The 24,404-nt window shown below is 52.8% G+C and overlaps 1 protein-coding gene across 5 annotated transcripts in view; it reads right to left on the bottom strand.

The window, feature by feature from the left end:
• PFKFB4 (6-phosphofructo-2-kinase/fructose-2,6-biphosphatase 4) overlaps positions 1-24,404 on the bottom strand; it is a 33,723-nt gene that overhangs the window by 6,926 nt on the left and 2,393 nt on the right. Inside the window, exons 1-10 of one of the 5 annotated variants that reach the window (XM_021687039.1) lie at positions 22,959-23,079; positions 17,712-17,828; positions 17,470-17,566; positions 12,954-13,020; positions 10,672-10,746; positions 10,257-10,313; positions 9,407-9,528; positions 7,215-7,422; positions 6,450-6,596; positions 74-178 (exon numbers count right to left, since the gene is read on the bottom strand). In XM_021687039.1, coding sequence (XP_021542714.1) covers positions 74-178; positions 6,450-6,596; positions 7,215-7,422; positions 9,407-9,528; positions 10,257-10,313; positions 10,672-10,746; positions 12,954-13,020; positions 17,470-17,566; positions 17,712-17,828; positions 22,959-23,055 — 1,092 coding nt within the window. In that variant the 5' untranslated portion in view covers positions 23,056-23,079. Of the gene's footprint in view, positions 1-73; positions 179-6,449; positions 6,597-7,214; positions 7,423-9,406; positions 9,529-10,256; positions 10,314-10,671; positions 10,747-12,953; positions 13,021-17,469; positions 17,567-17,711; positions 17,829-22,094; positions 22,153-22,958; positions 23,080-24,404 lie in introns of those variants that run through there. The other 4 variants (XM_044917189.1, XM_021687041.1, XM_021687040.1 and 1 more) reach the window with 4 other exon arrangements.

The following is a 24,404-nucleotide window of genomic DNA, read 5'->3' as shown; positions in this document are numbered from 1 at the left end:
CTCCAGAGTCCCCCAGGGGTCCTGGGGCAGAGCGCAGGTGGCAGCTGGGGCTAAGCCCCCAAATCCCACCTACCTCCCCCTTGGGGTACCGATACCGGTACTTGTCCTGGTCCCGTAGGGCAAATTCCAGTGGATAATGATCCTGAATTTCTTCGTAGGTCATCTCCTCACAGACGCCCTAGGGAGACACGGCGGTCGTCACATCTCCCATGCCAGGCCTGGGGGTCAGCCCTGTGTCGGGGGGGGGGGGTGGGGAGGGCAGGCAGAGGGGACCAGGTTTACAGGGCATTTCCAGGGCCATAGGGGCCCTCCCAGCCTGGAGCTTAAAACCCCGCTGGGAAGAGCAGGCCCATGGGGACGCTGAGCAAGGGGGCAGCCCCTTGTTTGTACAGAGCTACCAGAACAGTCTTTTTCCATCCATCCATTACCCATCCATCCAGTGTATGCCATAAAAATAAACAAAGGAATGTTAACTATGTGTCTTTCCTTGTGTCTTTTGTTTTCTGTGCTGTAGAAATACGTATTCTGAGTTATAGACTATTGTACAAGCTATAAAGCAAGAATTCACTTGTGTTCTTCAAGACATCCACGCACTCACACGTGGCGTGGATTACCTTCTATAAATGCTATTTTTTAAAAAATCCAGCAGAGAAGAACACTGGTTGACAACAAGTAAGTGTGGTTTAAGGGCCCTGAGAGGGAAAGAAGCCATAAAATGTCCTAATAAAAAGTTGCTGGTCTCTGCCTTTGTTCTAAGTTGTTTTCTAGACAAAGCCTTGGGGCAAAGTTGTCTATTAAGAAGGAAAGACCAAGAGGAAAACTTTCAGCTGTAAATGTCTGTATGGAAAAAAAAAAAAGAAAGATCTCAAATCAATAATCTGATCTCCCACCTTAAGATACTGGAAAAAGAAGAGCAAGCTAAATGCAAAGCAAGCAGAAGGAAGGAAGTAATAAAGATCAGAGCAGAAATAAATGTAATAGAAAACAGAAGACAGAGAAAAGCAATGGAAGCAGAAGTTGGTTCCTTGATAAGATTCACAGAATTCACAAACCTTTTGCTAGACTGACAAGAGGCCTCCCATCAAGCAGGGAGCCCGATGCGGGGCTCGATCCCAGGACCCTGAGATCATGACCTGAGCCGAAGGCAGACGCTCAATGACTGAGCCACCCAGGTGCCCCAGAAGCCTGCTTCTCCCTCTCCCACTCCCCCTGCTTGTGTTCCCTCTCTCACCGTGTATCTCTGTCAAATAAATAAAATCTTTAAAAAAAAAAAAAAGAGAAAAAAATCACTATGATTAGGCATGACAGAGGAACATTACTATCAAGCTTCCAAGAGAAGAGACTCTAAGGGACTATTGTGAACAACTCTGTGTCAACAAATGAGATAACTTATGTGAAATAAGAAAATTCTAAGAAAGACAAACCATCTTTGTTGAGTCAGATGTGTCCCTGCTGAAAGATACGCTCGAGTCCTAATGTGTGGTACCTGTTAGTGTGACCTTATTTAGAAATAGGGCTTTGGGGCGCCTGTGTGGCTCAGTTAGTTAAGCGACTGCCTTCAGCTCAGGTCATGATCCTAGAGTCCCGGGATCGAGTCCCGCCATCGGGCTCCCTGCTCAGCAGGGGGTCTGCTTCTCCCTCTGACCTTCTTCCCTCTCGTGCTGTCTCTCATTCTCTCTCTCAAATAAATAAACAAAATCTTAAAAAAAAAAAAAAAGATACTTTAAAAAAAAAAAGAAAGAAAGAGGGCTTTGGGGCACCTGGGTGGCTCAGTCAGTTGAGTGTTCGACTCTTGATTTTGGCTCAGGTCATGATCTCAGGGTTGCGAGATGGAGCCCCACGTTGGGCTCTGCGCTCAGCGCAGAGTCTGCTTGAGATTCTGTGTCTCCTTCCCCTCTGCCCCTCCCCCCAGCTCATGCGTGCTCTCTCGCTCTCTTTCTAAAATAAATAAAATATATATTTTTAAAGATTTTATTTATTTATTTGACACAGAGAGAGAGAGCACAAGCAGAGGGAGTGGCAGAGGGAGAGGGAGAAGCAGACTCCCCTCTGAACAGGGAACCTGACGCTGGACTCGATCCCAGGACCCTGGGATCGTGACCCGAGCTGAAGGCAGATGCTTAACCAACTGAGTCACCCAGGTGCCCCTAAAATAAATAAAATCTTAAAAAAAAAAAGAAATAGAGTTTTTGCAGATGTAACCAAGTAGATGAGGTCACCAAGTGTGGGCCCCAGTCCACTGACTGATGTCCTTTCAAGACGACCATGAGAAGACACAGAGAGACACACACAGGGAAGAAGGCCACGTGAGGACAGAGATTGAGGTGAGGCAGCTGTAAGTTAAAGAATGCCAAGGATTGTTGGCAATCACCAGATACTTGGTAAAAATATGGGCATTGACAGTGATTCTGCTAAAGACTCAGAAAGAAGTGAAGCAGAGTAGAGAGAGCTTCTATCATCTTAGAAATACATAAAACCTCATGAGCATAATGCTGCTAGAAATAAGAATATTGGGGGCGCCTGGGTGGCTCAGTCGATTAAGCAGCCAACTCTTGATTTTGGCTCAGGTCATGATGTCAGGGTCCTGGGATCGAGCCCCATACTGGGCTCCGCACTCAGCAGGGATTCTGCTTGAGATTCTCTCTCTTCCTCTCCCTCTGCCCCACTGCCCTCGTTCACGCTCTTTCTTTCTCTCTCTCAAATAAATAAATAAATCTTAAAAAAAAAAAAAAAGAAATATGAATGTGAAAGGTGCTTCTGGTGAGGCCTCAGAAGGAAATGGAAATGGTATTTACTGGACACTAAAGAAAAGGTGATCTTTGTTAGAAAGTGGTCGAGAACTTGCCGAATGACATTCTACTGTTGGTTGGCTATTAAAGAAAAAACGGCAGATAATAACAAGAGTTGGTAAGGATGTGGGGAAATCGGACCTCTCATGCGCTGCTGGTGGGACTGTACAATGCTGCGGTCTGGCAGTTTTTCACAAGGTTGAACACAGAGTTTACTGTATGATCCAGCAATTCCACTCCTCCGTACATATCCAAGAGAAAGGACAACATGTCCATACAAAAAGCTGCACATGAATGTTCGCAGCAACATTATTCCTAAGAGCCCCCAAATGCAAACCCCCCAAAAGCCCATCAACGGATGACTGGATACGTCGTATGTGGTATATTATTATTAGTATATTGCCCAATAGGATGTGGGGCAATATAAAGGAATGAAACTTGGACACTTGCTTGGACCTTGAAAACATGCTAAGTGAAAGAAAAAACCACATGCTAAGTCACAAAAAACCACATAGTGTATGATTCCATTTATATGGAATATCCCCACTGGGCCAGTCCACGGAGACACAAAATAGATTAGCCGTAGCCTTGGGACGGTGGGGGGGAGGGGTTGGAAGGAAATGGAGGGACGGCGTCAGGGTTGCTTTTTGGAGTAATGACATGTTCTGAGATTAATTGCAGTGGTGGTTGCACAACTGTGTGACTATACTAAGAACCACTGAATTGTACGCGTTAGGTAGGTGAACCGTATGGTATGTGAATTATTTCTCAATAAAGCTGGTATTTTTTTTTTAAAAAGAACAAATAAGGCCGTGAACTGTGGACTGAACTAAGAAAAAAAAAAAAAATCCCAGTGTTGAAATAGAAGGCTAGCCCAAGGCTGCTTACCAGAACCCAGGAAAAGAAGAAAGATAAACATAGAAAGATGATGAATAGATCACAGATATTAGAACAGTTTCCAAACTCGAAAGATAAAGAAGAGAATCCACCAGCATCTAGGAAAATAATCAGATTAACTACAAAGGAAAAACAAAAACTGGGGTGGCCTAAGGCTTCTGTGCGAAGCCCGATGTTAGAGCCACATCCAATACCTGCAGGGCAGGCCCTGGCACCCAAGCGGGCTCAGGGAGAGCGAGGAAGGGTGGCTGCAGGCCTCCCACGACTCCCAGCAGCCACAACTGCTGGAAGCCTACAAGATGCTCAAAGGAACTACGAGAGGGGTCACAAAGAGTACTTACCCTTTTCAAGAGCTCACCAATTCTCCCCCAGACTGCCTCCTTCCACTCAGTCCATATTTACTGAGCACCCACCATGTGGGGCACAAGGTAGACACAGCTCCTACCCTCACGTGACCCAGAACCCTTCCCAGGGGACAGAAACCTGGAATGGTCCTGGACACTCGTCTTCTTCTCAGTTATCACTTCTATCCCTTCCCCACATGTGGGTCCCCGGCACCTGGTCCAGTGCCCACCCCAGGGCGGGCTGGCATAAATACGTGAATAAATGAGTAAACGGCCCACAAATCAGTCCACTCGTCTCTCTTACACTGCTGCCAGTCACGTTCCAGATGTCATCCATCAGCTTACCAGGCCACCGTGAGCAACTCTCACTGGTCTCCCTTCTCCAGCCTGCCCCTCTACCTCGCCCCAGCAAAACCATTCTCTACATGCCAGCTGGGGTGACCTTTCTACAAGTCAAATCTGATCTCATTACCAGCTTGCACTTCAGGCACTGGTAGCCTAGCTTGCTTCAGAACAACCCTCCAGGGAGAGCAAGTAGAAAAGCCAGACAGAAAAAAAAAATTTTAAACCTGCTTGATATTATCATAGAGCTACAAGGCGGAGATGCCATGAGGGGCCAGGGTCTTGGAGAAGAGGGAAGCCCAAAGAGGGGAACCTGATACACAGCATCATTTCTTCTTTTGGGGTTTTGTTGCTTTGAAAGTGGCAGTTAAAAGAATGAGAAGCTGGGGGTGGGGGAGATGGGTGAAGGTGGTCAAAGGGTACAAAATTCCAACGATAAGATAAGTAAGTCTCGGGGCTCCTGGGTGGCTCAGTCAGTTAAGCATCTGCCTTCGGCTCAGGTCATGATCCCAGGGGCCTGGGATCGAGTCCCACATCGCGCTCCTAGCTTGGCGGGAAGTCTGCCTCTCCCTCTGCCTGCCACTCCCCCTGCTTGTGCTCTCCCTCTCTATCTCACACACAAATAAATAAAAATCTTAAATTATATATACATAAAAAAAAGATAAATAAGTCTTGGGGATATAACGTACATCATGGTGACTACAATTAACAATACTCTGTCGTATATTTGAAAGTTGCTGAGGGACATCTGGGTGGCTCAGTCGGTTAAGCATTTGCCTTCGGCTCAGATCATGATCCCAGGTCCGCATCAAGCCCCAGCATCGAGTCCTGCAATAGGCTCCCTGCTCAGTGGGGAGTCTGCTTCTCCCTCTTCCCCTCCCCCCTGCTCCTGCTCTCTCTCTCTCTCTCTCTCTCTCTTGCTCACTGGCTCTCTCTCACTCTCTCTCAAATAAATAAATAAAATCTTTAAAAAAAAGAAAGTTGCTGAGAGATTAGATCTTAAAAGTTCTCCTCACACACACAAAAATGTGTAACTACGGCAGGTGACAAATGTTAACTTGTTTTAGTCATCATTTCATAATATATAGGTATACCAAATCATCATGTTGTGCACCTAAAACTAACACAGTGTTACATGCTGAGTATATCTCAATAAAACGGGGTGGGGTGGGGAGGAGGAGAAGCCAAGCAAGAAGTAGGGACTGAGTGGACAGAAGTCAGGCAGAACTGGCCACTGTCTTGGGCTGAGGGGCCAAAAACAGAAGCTTGGGTCCACAAGGTTTTCCGTCAGAACCTGACAGGCCACATTCTCGGAGAAGGAGGAAGACCTGAACATTGACCTCTGCAAAGATAAAATGCAGCTTTGCAATTGCTCTGTCCCTGAGGAGACCAAGGTAACCTACCCCAACTGGTTGCCCAAAGTAAAAGTTAATCCTCTGGAGAGAGAGAACATTCACCCGAGCCTGAATTATCTCTAGCACTGTTCATCCAAAATGTCCGGCTCCCAATCAGAAATTGGGAGTGTATCCAAAATACATAAAGAACTCCTAAAAGTCACCAAGAAAAAGGCAGACAATCCAATCAGGGGAGAAAAAGAACAAAAGACCTCACAGAAGATATCCAAATGGCCAAGAAACAGAGTAAAAAGCTGCCATAATTAAAACAGTGTGATACTGTAAATCACACTTAATATAAAAGTAGGTGAAATAAATCAACAGGGAAAAGATAGATGGGTGGTTATAAGTAGTGAGTTAACCGGGGAGATATCAGTTTTAAGGCTTATGTTGGAATGCCAAAAGAAATTCTGGTTGGTGGAGATAGTTAAATTCAAAAGAAGGGAAGGAAGGAAAGACGCGGGGGTGTGGGAATCCAGTCCCTAAAAAACTGAAGAAAAGTGAAGAAGAGAGCTGCCCCGGGTTCTCAGCACAGTCGCGCTGGCTGAGCTCAGCGGGGGCCCAGGAGCACCGGGCAGGGGAGGGCAGGGATTGGGAGCACTGATCAGCGGAGGGCAGGGACTGGGAGCACTAAGCAGCAGAGGGCAGGGGCACTGGGAGGACAGCAAAGGGCAGGTGATTACCGCATCGATCTCGTTGAGGACCTTCCACTGCTCATAAGGCACACCCAGGGCCTCGGCTGTCTGGATGGTCCTCTTCATCTGGCTCGTCCAGACCTTCAGGTCCTTGATGTTCTGATCACGGATGAACTGGGCCAGACTCCTGGCAAACTGAAATGCATCAGAAGCAAGTTCAGACCCACAGATCCAAGGCGGCCCTCAAAGGACCATGAAGCCACAGGGCACAATGGCGTCATGCCCACCCAGCCTCAGAACACAGAGAACTGACCTCTTGAGAACACCCACACCCTCAAGTGCTATCCTTATGCATTCTCTCCAGACCCTCCGTGCAGTTCCAGTTGTGGATCATTATGTCCCCTGCCGTGGCCCACCTCCCGACCATGTGTCCTGGACCATGTGACCTCCCTACAGAGGCCTGAGTATCTCCCCCGGACTGTGGTGCAGCCATCAGCTGCATTGCAGGGACTTGGGTCATTCCCATAATGGCATGCCTCTCCAGGAAAAGGGGCTCAGCTGGTGACAGCTCACATGGAAGCCAGAGATCCAAGTGTGGTGCTTGATGACTTTCCCTACATGACAGGAACATTCCAGACTGAATGAAGGTCATCCACCTTGATTACATATGAGCTGTAAGAGCTGGAGTCAGGTCCATTGGACACATGCATACATGTACCCAGCTGCCCAGAAGAACCAATGCACAGCTCCCCTCACCACCCCCGAGCACGCCAGCGCGCGCGCGTGCGCACACACACACACACACACACTGACCTCCCTGCCCCGGGGGGACAGTCCCGGGTCCCCGCCAATCCGGCCCTTGAGATTGAGCTCACTTTCCCCGTGCCGGCAGAGGTAGATCGAGCGGGGGGTCACGTGGATGTTCATGAGGTAATACACGATGCGGCTCTGGATGTGATCAGCCACCCGGTTCACCACATAGCTCTGTCCCACGTCCATGATCTTGATGTAGGACAGATCCCTTTCCAGAGAGAAGGTTGAGAGAGAGAGGTGTGAGTGTGACTGGGCCCCCAAGGGCTCATCCTGCCACCATCGGAAGTGGCCACAGAGCTGTGCATTTCGGACCACTGGGCTTGAGATCACAACACATGGACAGGCAGCTGGTGTGCAAGTGACAGAGGTGAGGACGGAGCAACACAACACGTGGGACAGCCAGACAGACCCTGTGAGAGGTGCTCAACACTTGTCGTGTTTCCAGAAGGTGACATCCAAAGGGTCAGTCATATACATTGTGACTTCCACTGCTGCTCTGTGGCCCCCGGACCCCGCTTGCCTACCTCTGAGCTCTCAACGCACAGTCTGTAAGGTGAATAAGAGATGGTTTTTTCCAGGACTGACCTGGGGGCAGCTGGCAAACGCTCCTCGCCTCCGCTCCCCTTGCCAGCCACCCCTGGACCTGCCTTTCCTTCCCCCAATAAACCCCGCCCCTGTACCCCAGCTCAGCCACTTCCCTTGCTCGCTCGGGCTGGGGAGCGGGGTGGTTGGGAGAACACGCTCTGTCTGCTCTGTTTGCTGGGTGCTGGGGAGGCAGCAGCAGTAAAGGCAGGGTTTCTCAGGCATCGTGCTCTGGGCTGACCCAGGGAGGCCCCCTGAAGGTTCTCATCTGAGTTCTCACTGTCTGGCCCGAGGGCCTGGGTTTAGGTTTAGGGTTGTTATGTGGACACCAATAAAAACAGTAGCAACGTTAACTGAGGAATCGAACAGGAGCTGTTCCAGTTAAGCCTCTCTCGTGCACTCACATCACAGAACCACGAGAACCACTGTGCTGGGGTGACTGGAGAAACACGAAAAACCACCAGGGCCCAGGCAGTGGGTGCTGACTGGCTGGGAATGGCCACAGAGCCCGGCCAAGGAGACTCAGCCAGAGGAGGAGTTCCTACTGGAGTTCCAGTAGGAACTATTCTGTAAAGACCCCCAGAAATCATCCCTCTTACAGGTGCTTGTTCCCCTTGGTTTGTACGCATTAGATGTTCTCATGTGATTATACAGGACCCTACGCCCAAGTTTATATTCCAGACTTTCACTTAATGCTACATAACTCACCCTGTCCCCTGTGTCTTGGCTATGATCTGTGACCATGCAATACTTTACCACGGGGCCACAGTGTTACTTACTTAACCACTGCCCCCACTTATGCTGTTATACAGAAGTTGGCAAACTATAGCCAAAAAGTCAAATTCGGCCCGCAGCCTGTTGTTGTAAATAAAGTTTTATCGGAACGCAGTCATGCCCATTTATTGACATATTGTCTATGTTTCCTTTGCACCACAATGGCAGAGTTAAATAGCTCAACAGAGACTGTATGACCCCCAAAATATTTGCTACCTGACCCTTCACAGATAAAGTTTGCTACTGTAAGAGCCTCAGCTGATGCCCCTTGTGGGCCTAAAGCCCCCTCCCCACCCAACACTTACTCCTGCTGGGTCTGCCATTCCAGAAGGAGGCAGTGGGGCTTATCAACACGAGCCACTGTCAGCTGTAAGCAGGATCTGGGCACTCCATCCCCCCGTCTCAAAACACAGACTGCGCACTTAAAGAACGCGTAATGTTCGCAAATGCCTTGCGGGAAGACTCTCCACATAGAAATTAGGCTTGATTTCATAAGGGAATAGCAGAAAATTCTGTTCTTTCTTCCTTTCTTCCTCCCTCTCTCCCTCCCTCCCTCCCTCCCTTCCATGCTAGTAAGCTCTATGCAATGCAGGGTCATTGAGTCACATGGAGTAACAGAAAACTCTGACTTGCAGAGCCCCAGATAAGGTAATAGGGGTTCTGCAAGTCACCTCTGGCCCACAATTTCTGCCCGAAGGAAAGAAACAAGGCCAGACCATCTCTGCCTGTGGGGGTGGCCACTCAGCCACCACCCTGGCGAGTACAAGGAGGCAGCTGAGCAGGACCCCCACCACCCACCCATCATAGCTGCAGGACATGGTGCTCTCCTCACTCACCTGTCCAGGTCCTCATCCAGCGACTCGTACGAATTCTCATAGCACTCAATGCGCCGCATGAAATCTTCCGTGGCCTCGTCACTACCGTGGTTCACATAGTCAGGGCTGCCCAGTTTCACTTGCTGCCGGACCAGGCACAGAGCAAGGACACATCAGACTTGGAGGCCAGGCAGGGCTAGAGACCAAGGAGGATGCTGGGCAGGGGGCGAGGGGAGGCTGAGCCAGAGGCCAGGACAAGGCTGGGGGCATGAGGCTGGCAGCCGATCCCTGGAGACTGGTTCCGTTAGAAGGAGTCCAGCAGTTCCCTGGTCTTAGTTCCCACACCAGTGCCAACAGAGTATTACTGGGCGGCCTAAGATAGGAGTCCTCATCTTTGTGGCACAGGGGGATGTGAGGCCAGAGGGGCAAAGGGCCCGGAAGCCCCTTCCCAGCTGAACCATCTCCCCCAACCCAGATGTTCATTCCTTGGATAAACAGGGGGCAGGGGAGAGGGGTCAAATCTCTTTCGCTTTCAAAATATAAACATCACTTCCTACCCCCACCCCCTACCTCCAGAGGCTGAAGCTCCTCTCTCACTGTCCAGGGAATGATGAGGGGGAAAGGGAGGGGAAGGTCAGAGGAGGGAGCAAGAGTGAATGCCCCCCAGCTACACGGCCCTCCACACAAGTGGTGCTCAGGAGTCTCCGATCACCTGACCTGGTGATGCACTGCCTTCCCTCCCCACCCCCAATGTTCGAGAAGCTCAAATCGAGGCCGGCCTAGGCACTGGCCCAAACCCGGAGACAGACCTCACTGTCACATGCCACCTCAGCTGTATTATTGCCCCCACAAGGTCAGAGACACCACTCACCACAATGTTAGCAGCTATGACCTCAGGATCCACACAGATGGACTCCACAAAAAAGGTCTTCGGCAAGGACAAGGGCCGGCAGGAGGGAAGGAATCATAGACACATTCAGGGTCCTGGGCCTGGCTCCATGGAGCTCCCACCTCCCTGATGGTCAGGTTGACCCCAGGCCCTTCTTCTGGGGGTGGGGACAGGGTCGAGAAGCCCCCAACCAAACTAGGTGCCACCCTATCCAGGACCCTCCCATGAAATGCCCACCTCCCCGAAAAGAAAACCCTAGACAGAGAGGAAATAGCAACTCCTGTATCCCACATCCACTCTGGAGCCCACCTGCCTGACACCCACGCACATCAGGAGGCTGTGAGGGGGTCCACACGTGCCACAGCCCGACCGAGGAAGTGAACCAAAGATGCCTCACCTTGTAGCCATTCTGTTCCCCAAAATTAAAGATGGTCGCTCTCCGCTCTCGGGTGGTATTCGTTGCATCGAAGACCTAGGACCAAACCAGGGTTCACTCGGACTCTGGCCCTGGAGCAGCGGGGAGGCCAGCCGACAGCAGCTGCACAGGGACCAGATTTCTCATGGGGACCAGCTGGTGCCCAGGCCACCCGCCTGGCCGGTCTCCTTTAGACCTGCGAGGCCCGGGCCAGGCCCCCCTTCCTTGAGGAACACACCTCAAGGAAGCTGGGAGGAATGGGTGCCTGTGTTCCCAGCAGGTACTCAGTCTGTGCTTGGCCAACAGGACTTCCTGTAAAACCAGTGAAACATGGAGTGCAGAACCCCTGTTTATTTCCACTCCATCCTGAGACTCCATGAAGATGGGAAAAGAAGAATAGAGAGAACGGAAGAGGAGATGTCAACTCGGAGAGACGGAGCAAACCAAACATAAGCCCCCAGCCAGCACGGCACACCCACCTGTGCAGAACGGGGAGCATCAGGAATGGGACCCAGTTGTCTCAGAGAAAAGGAACAAGGGTGCAGAGGAAAAGGGGGGACAGCCCGGTGGTGCAACTAAGAGCAGGTGGAGCCCCAGGCCCTCTCCCTGCCTCATCCGGCCAGGCTGACTCATCTGGGGCTCCTCATGAACCACCTGGGGCCTGTCCACATGCCCTCAGGGGTGACCCACTCACCCGCATGTCTAAAAGCAGCTTTTAGAGCACCACTTTTTTAAAAGGGCATTCAACCAGGGCTCATGGGCTGCTTCAGCAAAACCCCAAATGTGAAAAACAGACTACATAAAAAAGAATAAAGGAACTTTGGAAAATGAAGACAGGGCAGAGAACAGAAAGATATGTCCAAAAAAAAAAAAAAATGTTATCTAAAGAGAGATACAAAATACTGTAGTAACCCCGAAACAGAAACAGAATTCTAAAAAACTGGAACATTCAGCGATAAGAAATTTAGAATTTAGAAATTAAAATATGATCACAGAAATTCTTTAAAAATTCAACCGAATGCTTGTACGATAATGTTGAGATAGTCTCCCTGAAAATAGAACACAAGTGACAGAGATAGGCAATCAGGAGGGAAAAAAAAGATATAATTAGGGCTCAAGCCCAGCATGAAACCCCCAGGAGTTCTAGAAAAAGCAGCTCAGAAAAATGGGAGTGGAGCAGAGAATCAATTGTCAGAAACTGGTGGGGGTGGCTTATCAAAGTAATAACAGATGACAGGTTCCCTGACCTGTTAGAAAAGAGTTTCTCATTGGAGACGGCCGCCCTGGGACCCACCATGGCGAAAACCCACCATGGCGAAGACCCACCACAAGGCCCTAAAGTTCTCCCCAGAGGAAAGGGCATGAGCAGCCCCAGTTCCCTCCAAGAGATGAAACTTTTGGGAAGATCGGCAAATCAGAATGCCATCCGACTTTTCCACAGCTACTCTAGAAGCCATACTACAACAGAGCGATGTTGTGGAAATTCTAAAGGAAAAATACTTCCCACCTAAACCCAACCATCAAATATGAGGATAAAAAAAGACAGTTCCAGACACACAAGATCTCATGCGAGGTAATTTCCAAGTACCTTCCTCAGGAAGCTACTGGAGCATGTGCTCCAACTAAACAAGTCAGTAAACCAAGGAAAAAGAAGACATGGGGTCTGAGAGCAAGGCTTCAACTGGGGAGTCAGGAGGAGGGAACTCCAGAGACCCAGAAGGTGACTGATCCAGATGGGGCTGGGGGATTATGAGCTGCAGGAAGCACGCCTCCAAGAGGAAAAGGGAAGGAAAAAGCAGCTCCTGTGTTTGACTGCATAGGGGGAGGGGAGGGGCCTTTCCCATAGACACCCTTGCTCAACCTTGTCCCACCCATCCATCTGACAGGAGGGGCCAACACATCGTTGGAATTCCATTACCCAGGATTCAGCGGGTTCCTGGAACAGCCACTACATGTGAGGCAGGATTCTCCCCAGCCCAGGAAAAATCACATTGGCTAAAGACTTAGGTAACAGATACCACATGTGGTGACTGACAATGTGAGTATTCAGAAGGAAGTCCTACTGGGTCAAATGCAACCACAAGCCCAGAGGGAAATACCCAGCACACATCCAGCCTCTGGCTTCCTCCTATATACTGGCTGTAGACTTCCTCCCAAGGCCCTGCACACCCTCCCTTCCCTGCCAGACACCTGATGAGCAAAGGGCTAGATGTAGCTAGGCTCCCACATGCCACTCCCAGAAGTCGCAGGGATGTCTCACTCACCGCCACGTGGCCCCCCTCCTCACTGAGAAACCGCCGGACATCACGGAGGGCTGCCAGCGCACACTGCCTTCAGAAGAGAAAACACAGGGTCAGCCCCGCACCCGACCCTGGCCCTCCAGGAGGGCCACAGATCAGAGACACATCCTACCCCAGACCGGAGAGGGCCCAGTCCCTGGGGTCCCTTCTCTTCTCAAGGGCTCTCTTTCCTTGAGGTCATTTTAGGGCTGTGTGCTAACTCTGCTGTAAGTGGAAGGCTATGTGCTCCTGGCCACTGGGGATTTTTTTTTTTAAGATTTTGTCAGAGAGAGAGAGAGAGTGTGCGCACAAGCAGGGGGAACGGCAGGCAGAGGGAGAAGCAGACTCCCCACCAAGCAAGGAGCCCGATGTGGGACTTGATCCCAGGACCCTGGGATCACGACCTGAGCTGAAGGCAGACGCTTAACCGACTGAGCCACCCAGGTGCCCCTGGGAATATTTTTTAAAATACCACTTTTCTGCACTTTCTCTTCTCATCTCATTGTATACAAATCCAGGCTGCCATTTTGCCATATTCATGATTTCTAATTGTCATGCATTTCCCATAATTATCGAAATAAGCACTTTTATTATTTATTTATTTATTTATTTATTTAGGATTTTATTTATTCACTTGAGAGAGAGAGACAGCACAAGCGGAGGGGAGGGGCAGAAGGAAATGGAGAAGCAGACAGAAGCTGAGCAGGGAGCCCGATGCAGGACTCGATCCCAGGACCCTGAGATCATGACCTGAGCTGAAGGCAGACACTTAACCGACTGAGCCACCCAGGCGCCCCAAAATAAGCACTTTTAAAACCAGACGTTTCCTTGTGTGTGAGTGTTGGGGGCTGGTGGCAGGGAGAGAAAAGACACTGTTGAGGCCCCCAGGGCGACATTACACTTAATATTCCATTTGCTTTCCTGGAAAGAGAACCTGTGAAACTATCCCTTCTGGAGGAGGGTGCTGTGCCTCTGTCTCTTGCACCCATGTCCACAGACCCTCCAGAAGGTGAAAACTTCCCCATGACTGACCACTGACTATAATGCCTTCAGAATATCTCAGCCTTTTGGTTTATTGCTGCAAAATGTGCTGCTGTATCTAAGGATCTTACTCATTGTATCCCTTTCTCCTCTAAGGTCTGGAGACAAATAGATCACTCTGGTCTTTCATCTATTACCTGCACTTTTTTTTTTTTTTTAAGACTTTATTTATTTATTTGACAGAGAGAGACACAGCGAGAGAGGGAACACAAGCAGGGGGACTGGGAGAGGGAGAAGCAGTCTCCCCATGGAGCAGGGAGCCCGATGTGGGGCTCGATCCCAGGACCCTGGGATCATGACCTGAGCCGAAGGCAGACACTGAATGACTGAGCCACCCAGGCGGCCCTTACCTGCACTTTCTTGATGCAAGAGGAAAGTTAGATCTTCTTCCATTTGTTTGATCTTCGGATTTGGTGCATAAACCCCAGCGCGTCCAAGGGCAGTGCTGCCGGGCCTTCCGCTGGCCGGGCCACTGCACCCAAACATGGAGGCGCAGGCCAGGCAAAGCAGGGGGCGGCCAGCTGGGGCCAGGGGCAAATCGGTGGCAGAGCTGGGTCCACGTCCCTGGAAGGAGCTCTGCTCCTATGCCTCTTTGTGACCTTTCTGCGCCCCGGTGGGTCTTTCGGTTAAAACTTTAAAGAGCTTTCCTCTGCCCAAAACCCCTGAATTCCGAGAGTCCGGGGAACTGGCACGGCCGGAGCCATGTCTGGCCAGCCGCACGCGCGCTCCACGTCCTGGGCTAAGACCAGTGGGTTGCTCCAGCTGAGGCAGCACTGGCTAAGAGGGATCGCCAGGCTCCAGTGGAGACGTGGGATGAGCAGCCCGGGAGCCCGAGCGTTTGGGGGTGTGGGTGTGAAGCGGGGGTAGGCGTGTGGGACTGAGCCCTTCACCTGTGCAGACCGGTGCTAACTCCAGTTGGACCGTGTCAGAACTGGCCTGAATGGAACTGTTAGCCGCACGTGCACGTGCCCACGGGCCGGCCTGTGGGCTTGTGTGCAATAGGAGACCGAGCGTGCAAGTATGAATGCGCCTGATGGCGTATGTGTACATGTGACCTGCACGTGCGCACATGACCCCGCATGCCCTTTCCTGGACCTTCCACTGTGCCCGGTGTCAGGGACAGACACCAACGCTGTGTAGCTCCAGGGACCTCAACAATGTGTGGTCACCCAGGGCTCTGGGAAACTTAGCCTTCTCTTCTCAGGCTTCCCATTTAAAAAAGTCTGATCCTTCTGTGTTGCCAATTACCTGTGGGACCTTTTGGGCTGGTCATTGGGAAATGGTCCTGAAGCCCAGGGGCCAGAGCCAGCCTTTAGGTTCAGGAGGGAGGGTTTCGGGCGCCTGGGTGGCTCAGTCGTTAAGTGTCTGCCTTCAGCTCAGGTCATGATCCCAGGGTCCTGGGATCGAGTCCCACATCGGGCTTCCTGCTGAGCAGGGAGCCCGCTTCTCCCCCCCCCCCCCCCCCTGCTTTTGTTCCTGCTCTCGCTATCCCTCTCCCTTTCAAAAAAAAAAAAAAAATCTTTAAAAAAAAAAAAAAAAAAAGGAGGGAGGGTTTCTAGGAATAGCCAGAGGGCGTGCCTGCAGACAGGCCCCCATAAACCTGCCCCCAGCTTCTCCTGCTGGGGCCTCTGTTCCAGCTGGGCCACCCTGGACTAGCTCCCCAACCTCTCCAAGTCGGGGTTTCCCCATCTGAGTTAATCTCAATACTCCTACCTTCGACGGGAGGCCTGAGCAGATTTACTGGTGGGCCCTGGGAGGGCCAGCTCCCTTATTCTTCCCACAAACACTTTGGATTCAGACAGGCCTGGCTTCAAATTCAAACCGTGCGTGATCCTACACAGTACCATCACTTCCAGACCTTGGCTCCGCATCTGGGGGAGTGAGGTGATGCCACCGGCCGCACGCAGGGGAGAGAAATAAGCTGGTCGGTGCCCACAGCTTGAGATTGTTACAGAATTTGCACGGGATACAGCCTCTGACCTACTAACTGGGTAACACTAGAAAGATGGACACAACGGTTTTTAGTGGTATGGGCTTAGGTTCAAGTCTGGACTCTAGGAAGTAACTTGTTGTCTTGTGTGAGACTCCTGAACCTCAGTTTCCTCACCCGTAAAATGGGGAGGAGGAGTGACAACGGGCAGCATGCACCCAACACACAGCAGGAGTTCAAATATCAGTCCCCCCCCTTTTGTCTGGGTCACCAGAGGGTCCAGCCTCCAGTTTTACCCACAATTCGGCCACAGGCCTGAATGTCAGACTCCCCTGCCCTTCCTTGGTGCTGCTGCAGCCTGGCCGAGAGCCCACGCTGGGGAAGGGCCAAGCCCCACAGTGGGGAGCTCTTGCCCCCTGGTGGCCAGAGACGGAGCAGACAGCCTAGTATCCAGGCCTGGGCAACAACCCAGGAGCTTCTGGCCTGGAGCTCCACTTGATTTGGGGAGGTCACTAGAGCTGGGCCAACCTCTGCTAAATGCCCTACCACAGTGGCTGGACGCAGAGCAAGGGCAAGGAAGCTTCTTGATCCCTCAGCTGATACCTGCCCAAAAGAGCACAGATCCTCAGACCACCAGTTGTTCTTGGTTCAAGTCTGAATGGGGCAGGGAGGGCAAGAGGTAGGGTATCATATGCAAATTCATGAATGAGAACAGGAGGGTGAAGTCTGAGCCACATGAAAGCAAAGCCAAGGCCTGTCCTACCTGTGCCAAGAACATGCCAAGCACATGCCAAACATCCTCCAAATTTATCCGGGGGCAAGGAAAGGAAGGGTGCGGTTCTGGGCCCAATCCTTCTAGCTTTGTGAGAAGGTGCCAGGAGGTAGTCCCTCTCCCACTCTGCCCCATCCCAGAGGCCTGTGTCCCTGCACCCACTGGGCTCCCCTCCTTACCAGAGGCCATGCCCATGGAGGGCCTGGGGTAAGCAAGTGAGAGGTCTCTTCAGCGGCCCATGACCTGCCCTGGCTAGGTCTCCTCCATCTCTCTGAAGCCCCATCTTCCCCTCCCATAGGATGTCCTTATTAAGGGTTCATGAATCCCAGGGCAGAGCCAGCCACCAAGAGGCCATACACCTGGGGTGCCTGGGTGGCTCAGTCGGTTAAGTGTCTGCCTTCGGCTCGGGTCATGATCTCAGAGTCCTGGGATCGAGCCCCAAGTCAGGCTCCTTGCTCAGCAGGGCACCTGCTTCTTCTCCTTCTCCCTCTGCCCCCTCCCACTGCTCATGCTATCTCTCTTTCTCTCTCTGTCTCAAATAAATAAATAAAATCTTAAAAAAAAAAAGGGGGGGCCCTACACCCTCTCCCGTTGTCCCCATATCCAACACATCCCCAATCCCACCACATCCTGAGAGGTCAGGAGACCAGCCCTGTCACAGGCAAAGCAAGGCCAGGCAGGGCTCAGGAGCAGCTGGGCACCTGGGCTCCAGGGTCTTCTCTGTAAACACACATAATCACACACATACACATACTCACTTCCTGATTTTTAGGCCCTCTTCGTTGTCTGGAAGGAAGAACTCGAAAGACTTGTATGTCTTGACCATGTCCCGGCGATACTGGCCTACGTTGAATTCTGGGGGAAAGAAAGGCTCAGCTTTCACACAGCATCAGCCCTCCCCAGTTCTTGACCATGACCCACCCCAGGCCAGCCTTTTCTCTTCCCCTCCCCTCCCCCACAAAGCCCCAAGGCCCCCTTGGAATCCGAGGCCAAGTCTCACCGCGAGTGGGCACGCCAATCCAGTTCAGGTAGCGAGTCAGCTTCTTAGAGATGTAGGTCTTGCCCCTGGCGGGCAGGCCTACCATGACAATGAGCGTTGGGCAGTTGGTCATGCAAACTGAAAGGCAAGGAGGCCATGTCAGATAAGGGCTGGGACGCCTTCCAATGTGCCCCCACTCTGCTCCCCGCACAGGGTATCAGACGGGCCTTCCAGGCCTCCTGGCCTCAGACCCTGGTCTCGAGCCACCACCGGCATAACCCCGCTGCCCAGGCTTGTCCGAGCTCCAGCAGCTGCGGATGATCTCATCAGCCCCTTATCCTGATGGGTGCCTCGGATATAAAGCTGGACCCGCCCCGCCCCTGAATGAACAGGCCAGACAGAGCCAAAGCCCAGGAGATAGTCAACGCCCACCTGTCATCCGGGAATCCACACCCTGCCCGCACAGCCTTTCAGCATTCCTGCTAGCACAGTTCCACTGCTTACCCTCCCTGCTGGGAATTTTGCCTCATCCAGTACAAAACCCAGCTTCTTCAGTGAGACCTTCTTCCCAGCCACCTCCGTGCTACCCCGGCACACTCCCTCCATCCTGATCACCTCACCCATGAGTCTGCCCCCTGCACCTGATCACTTGGAGCGAAGGCAGCCCTGCAGTGTTTGAGCCGTTCCGGATCATGTGGTCTGGCACAGAGTTGGTGCTCAAAAATTATGGGGGGGGGGGGGGGGCTGGCATCTCGAAATCCCCCAGGGTGAGTGCCACAAGGGGCTGAGACCAGAGACCCAGACCAATGTCCACAAGGACCGTCCCTCAGACGGCCCACCTGCCACCATCCCACGTGCCGCCAGGTCAGTGCGCCAGCCAGAGAAGTTGCCGAGGCCAGAGGCGGGGACAGGTCTGGACACAGCATCCCCAAACCCTGGCCCACTGGGACAGACACCAAGACAGCAAAACTACCGGCCTCACGTGACCCAGCTCCGCTTTCAGTGTGGCCTCACTGCAGAAACCTTAGAAAGCTTCCCTTCCACCGACCCCAGCACCTGGGCCATGTGAAACTACAGCAGACAGACAGGCGGCCCATGTGGGGACCTGTCACTGCCCCTCTTTGCCCCCAGGGCTCTGCAAGTGCCTTCTCCTGGTAGCCCTTCTCGGACGGCCTGCTGGGCCCTTCCCCTCAGCTTGTCTCCCTCACCGGAGCTGGAGCACAGAGGCCCCAGGGGCAGCCCTGCCTGGGGCTCAGGAGTCAGGTCTGGGTTCCTCTCTTGACTCTGACCATGACTGGCAACTCTGAGCCTTGGTGTCCTCACCTGTCAAATGGGATGATAAATGTTCAGTGAGGCCTAGCACTAGCTCCAGGTAAAAGCCAGGGGCATGCCTGGGAAGCTGTGCCCCCTGCCCGGCCCTGAGGATGCAGGTGCACCTCAGCACCCACTGCCCTTGGGACTTGGGGTGCAGAGGCACTTGTCTGTCTCCAGGCAGGCCCGCAGAGAAGTAAAGGGCCCTGCTTGCCAGTGGGGGCTCCATCGCTCCTGTACCTGACCTTTGGGCAAATGTGACCCAAACTGTGAGCCTCAGGGGAGGGAAGGAGAGGATCCCATGGAATACAGGCCAACAATGAGCAAGAGTGAACTTGCAGAAAAACCCCAGCATTGGCGAAGGTGAGAGAAAAGCAAGTTAAGCAAGGCCCTGCATCCTGAGAGCCAGTGACACTGAGGCGTGCGCTGTTTGCACAACTGCTGGTCAGGGCTCTCAGGCAACCGAAGGGCCGTGAACCAGCTACTAAGCACGGGGGAATCCCGCACACCCCGCCTGCTCCCCTCCTTCCCACTGCTCCCTGAAGGGCTCTCCCACAACCTCAGGAGTGGGGTTCTGCATCCCCTCTTCACATCTCCTACCTTCCCAGAGATAGCCCTGGCCTTCTCCCCCAGTGTGTGGTGACAGGATCCCCTCCCTGGCCCCATGCACAGCCCAAGAGGCAGGCAGGGTGGTCAACCAGGGCTGAGTGCAAAACAAGAGCAATAAAATTACCTATCAACTCTTTTCCTCAAGATAAGCTCCCAAGGAAATGACCCAAAGAAAGCTCAAAGTACAAGTGTATCTGCAATAGCTCTGCTTACAACAGCAAAACATAAGCAAGCTAGCAGAAGAGGAATTACAAACCGAGGCCCACAAGAGGGAACACACTACAAGGCCTGAACAGAGAGAGCATATGCACCAGGGGAGCTGGGGGTGCAGTCAGAGCTGCAGCTCTGGGCCCTCGAGAGCCTCGGGACTGAGCAATTTCACAGCAGAATCTGAGGCTTATGTGCAGAAGGAGATTTGCAGACATGTCCATTCAACTTACCTCACTGGTTCCTTTTCCTATAAATTTGCTTAGGGCCACAAGAGCCCTAGGAATCAAGAGGCCCGGGACAAGCCTGGTGCTACCCCGTGATGACTTTCTGGTGGGCCACCTCAGGGGCAGCCACAAGTCCTGGAGAAGGTTCCAGAACTGCACCTGCTCCCACTTCCTTGGGGCCAGGCTGGGGAAGGGAGAACTCTTTAAAAGAAAGCAACCTGGCGGGGCGCCTGGGTGGCTCAGTCAGTTAAGCGACTGCCTTCGGCTCAGGTCATGATCCCAGGGTCCTGGGATCGAGCCCCGCATCGGGCTCCCTGTTCAGCGGGGAGCCTGCTTCTCCCTCTGCCTCTGCCTGCAGCTCTCTCTGCTTGTGCTCTCTCTCTGACAAATAAATAAATAAAAAACATTTAAAAAAAAAAAAAGAAAGAAAGCAACCTGGCATCACTGTCCTGTTCAGAGGGGACAGAAAGTCACCTCTCCTATTGTCCTGTGCACATTCCAGTTGTGTCCCTAGCCGAGAAGTTCTTGCTACCCTTTTGCTAATAAAGGCTATCACCAGCACTGTCCTCTCTGGCATGCTCCGAGTCCTTTCTTCAGCCCCTGCCTGACCTGCCCCCAGAGCTCCTCCAGGGCTGAGCTGAGGGGTAAATGATGAAGAAGGTAAAGCTTCCAGGCCTCATGCGCAGCTCTGAGTTTCACCAAAGGAAGAAGAATTGTTCATGGAGAGCAGGGGTGGAGGAGGCAGAGCCAAGCAGCCCCTGAGGCCCTCAGGTGCCAGGGACTAGACGCCAAAGACAACCCACGACACAGCACAGACCAACCATGGGCTCCATACCTTCTTCTCTACAAAGCCCGTGATCAGGTCAGCTTCCACCTATCCCCCACCCTCAGGTCCTCATCTGTCCTTGTGGTCTTCCACCAAGTTATAAATCTACCATACAGGGGGTAAAATGCTACATGAACACAGGCTCTGGAGACTGGGGGTGCTGCCCAGACAGGTTCCATGTTCACTCATGGCTTATTCCCTGCTGTGAACTCGGGGACCCTTGCCTGGGGCCCAAACCCCCATACAATCTGCAGGTCTCATCTTTGGTTTCTTGGGTGCCTCCTCCTCCAGGAAGCCCTCCTGTGTTGGGACAGTCCAGAGTCTCACCTACTGTACCACCCTGAGACAGTGCCACACAGAAGGCCCTCTGCTCAGGCCAGAGGCATATTTTCACCGCATCCTTGGTGCTTGGAGAAACACAGGCCCCTCCCCACTGGGCCTCAGCATCTTTGCCATCTGGAATGGGGGTTGGCTCAGAGCTGCTGCTTCATTTCCTGACTCTGAGGTACTGAGAAGCAAAGAAGGGTGGTGACAAAATGACAGCACCAGCTGCCACCACTTATCAAGCATCTCCTCGAAAAGAGGCTCACAGCAGCTCCTGGGAGCAGGGATGATGACTGTCTCCACCCCACAGATGAGGAACCCATGGCCTAGCGGGTCAGCTCCTTGCCCAAGGTCACACAACTGAGCCACGACGCGTCTTGAGTGTTCCTGCCTTCAAAGCGCAGGTTCTGACTTCTTCCCCTTTATGTAATAACAGCGGCCACCCCCTTGTTAGGACAACACAGACTGGCTAGAAGCACGAGAGCAATGGGCCTTGGCCTCGGTCCCTCCAGAAAAGTCTGGAAGGAGGGCTGGCTAGGCGGTCGCCATTGCCTCTCAAGACTGCGTATTGACTGGAAAGCCATGGCCCCGGGTCTAAGCCTGATCACCGCCTCAGCATCCTACCCGGAACTACATCATGGTCAGAGCCATGACCCACCAGAATGCCCGGTCAAAACCATGGCTACCCCCTACCAGGACCCAGTGTGGTAAGAGATACACACAGCCCACCCACAGGACTTACATCTTGGTCAAAGCCAGGGCCCCCAGGCTGGCCTCAAGGCAAAACAAGAATGGAGCACTCTCCCCTCCCTTATCATGCATGCCCAAGCAGAGGTCAAGGAGTACAGGGAGACCCAAGCACATTACACAATCTCCTGATCTCCATTTCTATATCTGTACCACAAGTTGGACTAGATGTTCTCTGAGGTCCTTGCCAACTTGCAAATTCATTATAAGGTTTCAGCTATTCCTAAAAAAACAAACAAAAAAAACCTTTGTTTTTCTTGGCAATAAGTGATTGCAGACTCATTTAAGAACAAGCAGAAAGTCAAGTAAAGTGGATTAAACACCGGGATCCCAGGAAAGGCGAGCCCCTTAAAAATTCCTTAACAATTCCATGAATTTCAGCATGTCTCCTGGATGTTTCCCCCTCCAACTTTACCATTCACCCACGACCCCACCTGGATGCATATACCCCCACGGACACAAAGACAGGTCCATATGGGACAGTGTTCTCACCTTCTCCATCCTCAACACAACTGCACTTCCCTGAAATTCCTCCCAAAGCTCGGTTTTAGCCCCAGAGGTGGGTAGTTAAGGCCAAGGGGACTGGCCCACCTTTGGGTCTCTGAAAGTTCTAGGCTCAGAAAGGTCAAGCGATTTCCATAAGGCCAACACAGCTCAGACCCGGCCCACGCTCTCTGGCCTGAAGTGAATGGCAGCAGGAGGCTCCGAATCCTCCCCTGGCCTGACCTGGTGGGTACAGACTCGGGTGAGAGGGGGCCGACGCCTCCCGGAGGTGATGGTAGCCAGACCTAGCCCCTAGCGAGGGGCGACAGGGCCACGTACCTGTCTCCGCCCCCTGCTCTGCCACACCTGTGCCCGGCCCTCGACCTGTTCCTGCTCCCCTACCACCAGTCACGGCAGCCTCACCTGTCCCCCACCTGGTTCCTGGCCCCCTTTCCGTGCGAGACCACTGCCCAGGCCGCCCTATCCACCCATCCCCGTGCACCACCCTCCCCTTCTCCACGGACCCCGCCTCACCACGGCGCTGGCAGGCGTGCAGAGCGGGCCTCCCATTGCTGTACGGCATCCAGATCTTCTTCAGGGGGTTCTGGGTCAATTCCCGTGGGGACGCCATACCCGGGACGTGATGAGTCGGACTGCTCGGCTTCCGACCCGGCAGCCAGGCCACCTCGGGCCACTCGAGGCCCCGCCCCTCGGCCCCGCCCCTCCTCGAGCCTCGGCCAGTCCGACTCCCCGCAGGCCCCGCCCCAGAACGAGTAGGCCCTACCCCGACTGAAGAGGGCCCGGCCTCCGACCACGCATGCCCAACTTGCCGGCCAGCCGGTTTTGGACCCAGCAGGCCCGCCCTTCACGCCGGGATCGGGGACGCGCATGCCCAACTCCCCACAGGTTCAAGGCCTGGATAATAGTGCGGACCCTGCCGGGGATGCACGAGCCCAGCACGCCCAACGGGACCGCGCAGATTTGCATCGGCCTCATCCACCGCTTCGCTTTGCACAGCCTTGCCCCCAGGGTACCCGGGTTCCGCTCATTGCTACCGCTGATCTCAGGGCCCCCGGGAGGGAGGGATCTGCAGGCCAAGGAGCTCCGCCTGCTTGACGCGCAGGTCTCAGTTGGTCAGGACCAGTCTGGTGGCTCCTGCGTTATGCCAGTTGTCAACCGCTGCGCCCCGCAGCCGTGTGTCCCGACCCTCTCTCGAGCCCCAGGATTCTTCCTCGCCCACTGGAGTGACCGGCGCAACCACGCTGGAAAAATCTTTTACCTCACGGACAGGGACATCTCAAAATTGTTTCCTCTCTTTACCTTGGCCGCTCGGGAACTCAGGCTAAACTCCAGCCCACCTGGAGCACGTGAGCAGAACCTTTTAACCAAGGTCCCTGGGGACTCACTGAGCCCTGGCAGTATCTAACTTCTTCCAGGATTTCATTTTTACCAATTAAATTGTAAATTGTAAATTTGCATATATTAAAAATGATCCTCCATCTCATCATCAGGAAAATAGAATGCAGGCATCATCAACCTTACAGGATTCTGGTATAGATTAAATGTGTCAGTGTCTGAGAAATCCATTCTAAAGCACATTAGTGATATCGTTTATATTACTTATCTCCCTCCTGTCTCTAAGAATGCAGTGGAAGTAAAGGGCAGGGGAGAAATCCAGAAGTTCAGGAACCCTGGGTCATTCTTTGTCTCCTCAGGCCAGCTTCTCCAAGTTCTGTATACTTTCTGTCCTGGGGCCCCCCACCGACACTGCTCAAACTTGGGTCACACTGCCCCCTAGCGATGTCCTCCACAAAACCCCCAGACAGGATCATGACATCCTCAGGTTCTCTGCCCAAAGTGTGTCCAGCCAGGATAACAAGGCTCTGCCCAGCACACCACAGGTGCTGCAGCCCCCTCCCTCTGACCTCCCTGCCACACACTTGTCTCCACCCAGCACTTCAGAGCCTGGCAAGGACCCTT

This window comes from Neomonachus schauinslandi, chromosome 1, assembly GCF_002201575.2.
Source record: "Neomonachus schauinslandi chromosome 1, ASM220157v2, whole genome shotgun sequence".
NCBI lineage: Eukaryota > Metazoa > Chordata > Mammalia > Carnivora > Phocidae > Neomonachus > Neomonachus schauinslandi.
The sequence above is the reverse complement of the archived record's forward strand: the minus strand, read 5'-3'. Positions and strand labels throughout refer to the sequence as shown.